The 11,106-nt window shown below is 35.9% G+C and overlaps 1 protein-coding gene across 1 annotated transcript in view; it reads left to right on the top strand.

The window, feature by feature from the left end:
- Positions 1-11,106, top strand: part of polr3a (polymerase (RNA) III (DNA directed) polypeptide A) — a 132,356-nt gene that overhangs the window by 120,404 nt on the left and 846 nt on the right. The window contains exons 28-30 of the mRNA XM_030122021.1: positions 1,236-1,400; positions 3,756-3,887; positions 9,058-9,190. Of these exons, the coding sequence (XP_029977881.1) occupies positions 1,236-1,400; positions 3,756-3,887; positions 9,058-9,190 (430 nt within the window). The remainder of the gene's footprint in view (positions 1-1,235; positions 1,401-3,755; positions 3,888-9,057; positions 9,191-11,106) is intronic.

Genomic DNA, 11,106 nt, shown 5'->3' with positions numbered 1-11,106 from the left:
TAGCCTCCAATTTGTTACACCCATAGCTGTTAACAATATCTTGTATCTGGCACCAAATTGTCCACATCTATTGTGGAATGTGGACTATGTGGACATTTCAATTTAACTTTGAAAATCCCATTTACGACACATTTTTTCATTATAACTCAACAAATATTGATTGGAATTTAACCCTTTCGTGCATGAATTTTGAGAACCTTAGTCAAGATTTTTTTTTTTTCCTGAATGTTTTTATTCCTCTTTAGGCATGAAAAAACAATGTGATTGAAATTTTTTATGAAGCTATTTTTCATGGAGTTACAAAAATGTCCATTCAGCTGGACATGCGTTTAATATTTGAAGCAAAGATTAAAACCAAAGATTAAAACCGATCATCGAAAAGTGATATACTGTTTGAAAACTACGAAATAAAAACATTTTTCATGCAGCTCACATTTTATCGTACTCTAATACTAGTTATTACTCACTTCATGGAGATAATATGCAAAAAAAGCCCAACTTTTTGATTAGGAAAGTAGTTAATTACAGTCTAACATCAATTAGCAACTGATTTACCCTAAAACATGTTTATCATGTCAGGTTTATCTAGAACAGCAAAGTTACAGTAATGGTATGAATGTCAGTGTATTATGGGATGGTGCATAAGTGTCCACTGTGTTGGCTGATATGGAACTAAAACAACATAATCCATGAATATACAAGAGAACAGCTGTAGAATAACTGTCCACTGGAGTGACCAGTATACATGAAAGGGTTAATATAATTTGACATACATATGACTGGTACCAAGCTTCAACTTTTTCTGCTGCATGGAACAACCTGGAAACTGTTTAATTTAAAAAGAAATGGTCGATCCACACATGCGCACCGTTTGGCGTGCTTGGCGGGGGTTTGCGTTCTCCGAACACTTGTTTTGTTTGTGCGATTACTGAGCTCGGTTTTGTCTTGGTTTTTCTTGTCATTACATCAAACCTCCATGCGTCTTTAGAAAACCTCAGTGATGCTCCAGCTCAGACAAACCCAGACCAGGAGGAGCACATAAACTATAAGAACCAGTAAAAGTAAAGACTCCATTCCCCAGACATTTATTCTGAAACTGTCATTCAGCGGCGATTGACCTGATCGAATTTGTCTCTTCTCAGACTAACTTTACATCACATCTGGAAAAACTTTAGTTCATGCGTCATTTCTTAGTCTGCTGAAGTTTCTCTGCTTCCGTTCCATCCCTCCTGCAGGTGGTGGTTCAAGGAATACCGGAGGTGGCCCGAGCCGTCATTCATATCGATGAACAGAGCGGAAAGAATAAATACAAACTCCTGGTGGAGGGCGACAACCTGAGAGCTGTCATGGCAACGCACGGAGTGAAAGGAAGTAGGACAACTTCTAACAACACCTACGAGGTATGAGTCCGCAGAAGGTGGATTGTAAATATGTCAAGTAGCGTGTGTTCCCTATATAGATGTATAAGGAAAGAGCATGAATGAATGAAAATGTAGGTCAGAGTGTTTTTTTCTTTTATTCGTATCTTTGTGGATTTACACAGTGAAAAGAAAAAGTGTATGAATCATAGGAATTGGCTTCATTTTCTATATGAATTAGTCATAAAATATAATCTGGAACAACACAACTATGGCATTTCATTAAATACATTCAAAGTCATTTTAACCCCTTCTCGTTCACTCATAGAAATGCTCTGAAATTCAACATTTCAACCTTAGTGTGTTATTGGAGGATATAAATAGTCTTTATTTGAATAGAATAGAATAGAATAGAATAGAATAGAATAGAATAGAATAGAATAGAATAGAATAGACTTTATTTGCCATTTCCACCGATACATCACGGTATAGGTACATTGGAATTCTTGTGTGTTTCCATGAGTCATGGAATCCAAACAAAAACAGAAACAAAACATAAACGCAGCTAAAACATATAAAAACAATTATTACACAGACAAACACAAATACACACTTGTAAAATAGAGTACTGATCAGAAAAAAGTAATAATAATAAAAGTACTGGAAGGTAAAAACAAGTTAGGGCACTCATTAAAATACTCTGAAATTCTAAATTTCAACCTTTAGTGTGTTATTGGACATCATCATCTACCTCCTCGTCAGTTGCCTTGACAACAGTCGGCATGCTTTACACCACTGCATCTGGTGCTTTGCATTGCACTTGGTGATGTATGGCTTGGATGCAGCTGCTCGGCCACGGAAACCCATTCCATGAAGCTCTCTGCGCACTGTTCTGGAGCTAATCTGAAGGCCACATGAAGTTTGGAGGTCTGTAGCTACTGACTCTGCAGAAAGTTGGCGACCTCTTCGGACTATGCACCTCAGCATCCGCTGACCCCGCTCCGTCAGTTTACATGGCCTACCACTTCGTGGCTGAGTTGCTGTCGTTCCCAAACACTTCCACTTTCTTATAATACAGCTGACAGTTGACTGTGGAATATTTAGGAGCGAGGAAATTTCACGACTGGATTTGTTGCACAGGTGACATCCTATCACAGTTCCACGCTGGAATTCACTGAGCTCCTGAGAGCGACCTATTCTTTCACAAATGTTTATAAAAGCAGTCTGCATGCCTAGGTGCTGGATTTTATACACCTGTGGCCATGGAAGTGATTGGAACACCTGATTCTGATTATTTGGATGGGTGAGCCAATACTTTTCGCAATATAGTGTAAATAGGAATAAAATATAAAGGTGAGCAAAACGCAAAGAGAAATTACAAATTTAAACAAAACATTCCAGAATATTCAAGTCAATAATTTAACCAAAAAAAGGCAAAAAATGTCACACAATGTACAACTATTTCATTGTGGCTTTTTAACAACATTTTATGTCTGAAATGGAGTAGGAGGAAGTATAGAAGTATATGACTAATATATACAGTCTATAAAAAAAAGACTAGGTCAGTTATGAAATTATTGAAAAAAGAGAAGAAATTATAACACACCATCATCAAATCAACTATTACTGTGGTACTCCTGTTGATTATCGTTATATCTCTGGAAAATAAGATTTTTATTCATCTTCAATTTTGTGACGTTTTTACGCTAATTGAGATTTAGTTCCATTTTTTCTCCACAAAACCACTCCAATATGAAAATGCACATCTTCACAAAAAACATACAAATAGAACAGCACAATAAAAGTCCAACATATTAAAAGGATAAAAATTAAAAATGATAACAGGACTGGCTTAGTTTTAGTCAGTGTTTGAGTAAAATTTTGAAGGTGGGATATGTGTGCAGCACAGAAATGAAAAACAGGCGTAAATCATTGAGTTGTTTTTGAAGAATTCTGTTCAACCTTTCACATATCGACGCGTGAACTGAGATGGAAGCTGTTGCCATGTTTCCTTCAAGCCCTTAGCTGTTCTTTTTTTTTTTTTTTCCCACTGATCATTCTGCGTCATGCTCTTGGAGTTGACCTGGCTTGACTTGCACTTCGATGGAGAGTAGAGACATTGTTAGATTGATCTGACTGTGGACCGGTGAACTATGTCAACCTTTCCACTTGTATACAGAATTGAATATGCATAATTTCCTGAGTGAAGCTCTTCAGAGAAGTGTTTTTATGAGTCATGGGTCGCACCAGTACAGACAAGTTAACAACAAGCAAGACGAGGCTGAGATGGAGCATAATATTCCAAGAATGGAGTATCAAAAGGTCACGATGAAGCATTTTTACATCATTTTGACCAAACATCACTACAGCTAAATTCGGCTTCATTTCTGTTTTCAGGTGGAGAAGACGTTGGGTATCGAAGCCGCTAGATCCACGATTATTAATGAGATCCAATATACGATGGTGAATCACGGGATGAGTATCGATCGGCGTCATGTCATGCTGCTGGCAGACCTCATGTCCTACAAGGTACGGCCAGAAGAAGTCAATATGCATACACGATGCGGACAAAAGTATTGGGACATGTTGAATTCAGGTGTTTGTTTTCTATAGGGGCAGCCATGGCTCAGGTGGTAGAGCGGGTCGTCCAATAACCGAAGGGTTGGCGGTTCAAATCCTGCTCTGTCCATGTGCTGTTGTGTCCTTGGGCAAGACACTTCACCCTCCTTGCCTCCAGTGCCACTCACTGGTGTATGAATGCGTATGAATGTTTGGTGGTGGTCGGAGGCGCGAATTGGCAGCCACGCTTCTGTCAGTCTGCCCTAGGACAGCTGTGGCTACAGATGTAGTTTACCACCACCAGAGGGAGAATGTGAGAGCGAATGAATAATGGATCAATAATGTAAAGCACTTTGGGTGTCTAGAAAAGCGCTATATAAATCTAATCCATTATTATTATTATTATTATTATTATTATTATTATTATTATTATTAAAACAAGAAAGACAAATGTTCTAATATAGTTTTATATTGGGATAAATATCATTGCATCGGTTAGTTTGGATTAAATTGTTATCTTTGCTTCCAAAATACCTCAGAGATGGTTTTTACTGAATTTCTCTCAACATTGGTGTGTATATATATATATATATATATATATATATATGTATGTGTGTGTTTTTTAATCTGTGACTATAATTTAAAATGTACGGAAGAGGATTAGGGCCACTGAAAAAAAAAAAAAAATGAAGTTCCAATATACATTTTTTACTATTATTCTGAGATCAAAGTCAGAATTCTGACTTTGATCTCAGAATAATAATAATATATATATATATATATATATATATATATATATATATAATTCAAGTTTTATTTGTTGTTGCAACGGAGAATTTACATGTTCTACATTCACATGCTCATATACAATTTTACAATGTTGTTTTTCTGTGTATATCGTGTTTTTCACTTCTTTATTTCTTTTTTATTTCCTTTTTTTTTTTAAAAAAAACAAAACATTAAAATAATAATAATAATAATACAAGTGACAGTAATATAGTAGCTAAAAAACAGTGGGTGTCACGATTTGTTCCTTTTTAGTGTTCATAAAGTTCATCCATGGTTTCCAGCATTCCTCAAATTTGTCATGTTCTAGTTTCAATGCAAATGTGAATTTCTCCATCAGGGAAATTTCTTTAACAAGTTCTATCCAGTCTTCTAATGTGGGTAGTTTGTCAGTCATCCATTTTCTAGTGATTAAAAATATATATATTGGACCTTAATTTTTAAAAATTTTTTCCAGTGGCCCTAATCCTCTTCCGTAAAAATGTTCTACTTCTAAATTTCTAAAATATTTTCCTGCTACGGCTGTAAACAATAATTCTCTACCACAACTAACCATCTACTTTCTTCACATCTCACTTAAAGCTGCGCATGACTTTCATCACCAATTTTTCATCAAATCTGTAAAACCCAAGTCATAGCTCTGTTTCCCACAATGCGCATCGCAACAAATTTCCGAAAATGCCCGAGTGACCTGAAACAACTGGATTTTTCATGGTGAAGTATACTTCAAAATTGTTCTCCTTGAGGGAAGAGATTCAGGTGCGTAATCACGGAAAGACTTATGGATTTGTGATACTTAGACTATGACTCAGGTTTTACAGATTTGATGAAAAATTGGTGACAAAAGTCTTACGCAGCTTTAACCTACAAGTAAATATTGATGTTTATAAACTATATGGACGAAAGTATTGGGTTACGAAATCATGGCTACAGCTGTAAAATGTCCTGTTCATGCCAAGGTTATAATAGTTTTGGATTTTTCATTATAGTTTAGATTTATTTAGTTTTGACTTGTTTTTCTCTGGTACAGTTAGTTTTAAGTAGTTTTTAGAGCAGGTTTGCTAGTTTTTATTAGTTTTCTGTTTTTTTTCTAAATGCTTAGTTTTAGTTTAGTTTTAGTTTTTTCATATTTTTTATCTTCCTCGCCTGCGTATTCAAATTAATCCCATACAGGACTCTGGTGCTTACTCCCAGTTTTAGTCTGCATGTTTCCAGGTAGAGTTCAGACCAGAAGACGACCCTAAACAAGTGACGGACTGCGAAGTGCCGCTAGCTAAAATTGCTTGAGGAAAATTAATCAACTTCATATCAATTTGACACTTGACAACAACAAAAACTCAAAATCTCAAGTTTACAGACAACTCAGTGATTGTGTCTCTTCTTAGGGATGAGGACCCTGATCATGGCCCTGTAGAGCCTGAATTCACGGACTGGTGTAGCACGTCCTTTTTAAATGTGAATGTGTCTAAAACCAAAGAGATGATTGTAGATTTTAGGAAGAATCCTCCAGTCTTCTCTCCTGTCATCATTAATGGAGAGGCTGTTGAGGTGGTTCAGCAGTATAAATATCTTGGAATGGTGCTGGACCACAGGCTAACTTTTGAATCTCAGGTGGATGCTGGATGTAAAAAGGCTCATCAGAGGATGTATTTTTACCGTAAACTTTGCAGTTTCAAAGTGGATAACACTTTTATGAAAATGTTTTTGTGATGGAGCGACCCCGTCACTGAGTCTCCTGCTACGTGCGGAGCACACGCGACCCGGCACGCGCACACACATACACTCATGTCATTCAGTCTCTCCCCGTCCGTGTTTGCAATCATTCATCAGTTCGCCACTCACACTCTCTTCCCCGTCCAAACTATAGCGCAACCAAGGGTGCACACTCGGCAGCATTTTTAAGGTAACTGCATACATATCTACAACAGTTTCAAGCACTTACCTGGGTCCGTGTTGTCTTGGCGTTCTGTCATGCCCGCCACATCATTCAAGGGGAAAAAGAACGAGGGGTCATTTCCGGGGCAATATTATAGGGGAAATGTCGCGCGGTTTTCAAATCATGTGACTTAATTATGTAGTGTTTTTGTTTTCTGTATTTTTTATTTCAAGGAAGGAGGTATTTGGGTTAGGTAATAATAATAATAATAATAATAATAAACTTTATTTGTATAGCACCTTTCATACAGAAATTGTAGCCCAAAGTGCTTCACATTGATTGAAAAAATACAATATTAAAATACATTAAGATTTGATTAGGAATACAATAAAATAAAAATATAAAAACAGCGCACATTATGCATAGAATTTTTGAAGTGCAAGAAATGAGATGAAATTTGAGAGAAATACAATAAAATAAAAATAAAAATAAAAGCAGCGCACATTAAAATATTTGATTACGCATAGAATTTTTGAAGTGCAAGAAATAAGATGAAATTTGAAATACAATAAAATAAAAAATAAAAACAGAAATACAATAAAATAAAAATAAAAACCGCACATTCCTGGTTCCTGAATTGTGACCCCATTTTTATCTCCTTTCAAAGGCTAATGAGAATAAAAATGTTTTTAATTTGGTTTTAAATATATTCAGAGAACTGGCTTCTCTAATGTCTTTTGGAATTGTATTCCATAACTTTGGTGCATAGTTAGTAAAGGCTGCGTCCCCCATTTTCTTTGTAATATTTCTGGGAGTCGCTAGTAACCCTGCATTTGATGACCTCAGTGTTCTAGTTTGTACATAATTGATCAGTGAGTTTGCAATGTAACTTGGTCCGGTTCCATTTAGAGCTTTATACGTGAGGAGTAGTATCTTAAAATCAATTCTGTAGGTTACCGGTAGCCAGTGCAGGGAAACCAACACTGGAGTAATGTGCTCTCTCTTCTTGGTTTTGGTTAATAACCTAGCTGCAGAGTTCTGAATCAGCTGAAGTCTGTCTGTGGTGCTTTTTGGGAGACCTGTAAGGAGTGCGTTACAGTAGTCCAGTCTGCTGGAGATAAAAGTATGGACCAGTTTTTCAGCATCCTTTCGATTTATAACCAGCATTACTTTGGCTATGTTAGGTAATTACTTGGAAAATCTATTGAATTATGAAGTGTTGTATGTTTACTTCGGTTGTGAATAATTACGTTTAAAAACACTGTTAAAAATATGTTTTGTTAAAAAAGTCTTTATTTGACCGGCCCAGAAGGAGGGGCTTAGAGTTTAATAGGAGGCTGCTGAAGCCCTGGTAAGTCAGTCTACTCTGAGTGGCAGAGCTGGCAACTGTGCTGTATATCACTTAACCTTTGTGAGATTTTTTGTGACATTTTGGTGAGTTATTGGAGAACTCTGTTCAGGTGCATTTTTTTTCTTGTGCTTTGTAAATTTGTAAATAGTATTTTTTTTTGTTTGTTTTTCCATTTTTGACTTCACTTGTAAATATTGCACTGCACTTTGGGAGGCCGACGGCAAAATAAACCACCAACAAGTTTTTTGCACTTTCAACTACGCCTGTGGTGTTATAATTTTTGAGCAGTGTGGGAAAGAGCCCCGCAACAGTTTTATTCTTGTTTTATTGAGTCTGTGTTGACCTTTTCTTTTATCAGCTGGTATGGGCTGCTTACCCTTAAAAATAGGAACAGGTTGCAGAGCATCACTAAAGTGTGCAGCAAAATTGCTGGCACCACACTCACTGATCTGACTGTGTTGTTGTACCAGAGGCGGACTCTGAAGAAGGCTCAGTCAGTCCTGGATGATCCCAGTCATCCTCTTTATGATGTGTTCAGGTTGCTTCCATCAGGTCACGGATACATTATTCCTAAATGTAGGACCAATAGGATGAGGAATTCTTTGGTTCCGGCAGCCATTGTTCTGCTGAATAATTCTTTGTAATGTTGGTGCTGTTGTTTTTAATGGATTATTTATTGTATTTATTGTTGGTTTGTTGTCCGTGTGAAACTGCTGGCTGTAGAACAAATTGCCCCTCGGGGATAATAAAGTTTGCCTTGACCTTGAAAAACGAAGTGAATTTTATCCATAATTTTTATAGGTTTTAGTTAGTTTCGTAAGCTCACAATACAGTTTCAGTTAGTTATTGTTTTTTCTTCAAATTATAGTTTTTATTTATTTCACTTAATGAAAATGTTTCTTTCAATTCTCGTTTTCGTCATTTCGTTAGTTTTCGTTAACAATAATAACCTTGGTTCATGTTGATTTGAGATAATTTCCTGAAATTTAGATCTCAGATCAGCCTGAACAGGACATCTGACAGCTGTAGACATGATGTGTCCCAATACTTTTGTCCATATAGTTTACCTCAGTCTGTGTTATATTCAGTCAGCACTTGAGGCAGGAACTGTTCTTCTTTCTGTTCAGGGGGAGATTCTGGGCATCACCAGGTTCGGTTTGGCCAAAATGAAGGAGAGTGTTCTCATGCTGGCGTCCTTCGAGAAAACAGCCGACCATCTGTTCGACGCCGCCTACTTCGGTCAAAAGGATTCAGTCTGCGGTAAATCACAGCTGTAATAAAAGTCGACTGCACAGGGGGTCCGCAAAGTTGCTTTACAATTTAAAGAATGTACAACAAAAGCAACTCATGAGATCTGTTCATCAGATTTGTTCTATGCACTCAGTGGTTATCAGAGGTTTTAATCACAGTCGACTCTTTGGTCCAAAGGTCAGCCACTGTAAATGATGACCTTTGACCTTTTGACTGAATATGTGGCACCACAACTGGATGACCCCTTACTTTGGCCACCGCCTTATCCATTTTTTAAAATCTTTAACCCCTTTAGCCCTATCGGCCCACCCGTGGGCTGAAAAAATTATATTAATATTCATCTACTATAAAAATACAATAAATCAGGACAATGGATGTTTTTTTCAACTTTTGCTCAAAGTTTAGACCCTAATGTTAATAAAAGTACATCAAAAGTGTATTTTAGTGCAAACTTTAATGTTCAAACATGATTTTTAATCTTTGTGGGGTGAAATATACGCTATTAAAAATCTCCGACACGAACAATTAATTTATGCGTATCATCGTCAATCCAAAAAAAAACAGGCGAGAATAAAAAATTCTAATTTCTCTTTTAGTTTGTTACAGTTTCCTCAGACATAGTAATAGATACAATATTTTAGACAATGGGAATAGATTCTGTGAGGTCTCTAAATGTCCATAGACACCAAGAACATCCATATGAACCTTATTATTGTGAAGTAATTCTTCATTTACTTTGGGTATGTCTTTTTAGGCGTTTTTCCCCTGAAAATATGGTCAGGGTTAAACAGGTTAATCTTGATTCATAACAGCTCATTTCTGCATGTCGGTACTATGCTGTTGCCCATAGCAACCATTATTAACAATCAAGGATGTCAAAATAATTTTAGGTCAATTTAAAGTGGGTATCATAATAAGCTATGAATAATTAAAACTGTTAAAAAAAAAAGGAAAATTACACAAAAAATGTTTACATTCACAGACTAGCCTTTTACAAGCAAAATATGAATAACCTGAACAAATATGAATAACCTCAAATGTCTTAAGAGAAGTATGTGGAATTGTACCAATATTCTGCCTCTTACTAAATGTTTTGTGTATTTGTAGATCCACTGTGATCTGTAAGTTGTAATGCACATGTATAAATGATAAACTAAGGCATAATATTGTTAAAATTACACTTATTTTTCTTAAGAATTTCCAGGTTCATATTTGTTCATGTTACGTTCGAGTACAGTTCGTAGATGTAAACATTTTTATTATAGAATTTTACTTTTTTCACTCAAAAACAGAGAGAAAACTTAATCAAGGATGTCAAAAGAATTTTAGGTCAGTTTAACCTAAAGTGGGTATCATAATAAGCTATGAATAATTAAAACTTAAAAAAAAAAAGGAAAATTACACAAAAAATGTTTATGTTTACAGACTAGCCTTTTACAAGCAAAATATGAATAACCTGAACAAATATGAATAACCTCAAATGTCCTAAGAGAAGTATGTGGAATTGTACCAATGTTCTGCCTCTTACTAAATGTTTGGTGTATTTGTAGATCCACTGTGATCTGTAAGTTGTAATGCACATGTATGAATGATAAACTAAGGCGTAATATTGTTAAAATTGTACTTATTTTTCTTAAGAATTTCCAGGTTCATATTTGTTCATGTTACGTTCGAGTACAGTTCGTAGATGTAAACATTTTTATTACAGAATTTTACTTTTTTTCACTCAAAAACAGAGAAAACTTTGGAGTTGACATTATTTATAAGTTCTTATCCTATTATTTTTATTATTTTACTGGTCCGGCCCACTTTAGATCATATTAGGCTGAATGTGACCCCTGAACTAAAATGAGTTTGACACCCCTGTATTAAACTGTATAGCAGGGGTGTCAAACTCATTTTAGTTCAGGGGCCCCATTCACCCC

Source organism: Sphaeramia orbicularis, chromosome 19 (genome assembly GCF_902148855.1).
Source record: "Sphaeramia orbicularis chromosome 19, fSphaOr1.1, whole genome shotgun sequence".
Lineage (NCBI taxonomy): Eukaryota > Metazoa > Chordata > Actinopteri > Kurtiformes > Apogonidae > Sphaeramia > Sphaeramia orbicularis.
This window is presented reverse-complemented; position numbering and strand designations above follow the sequence as displayed.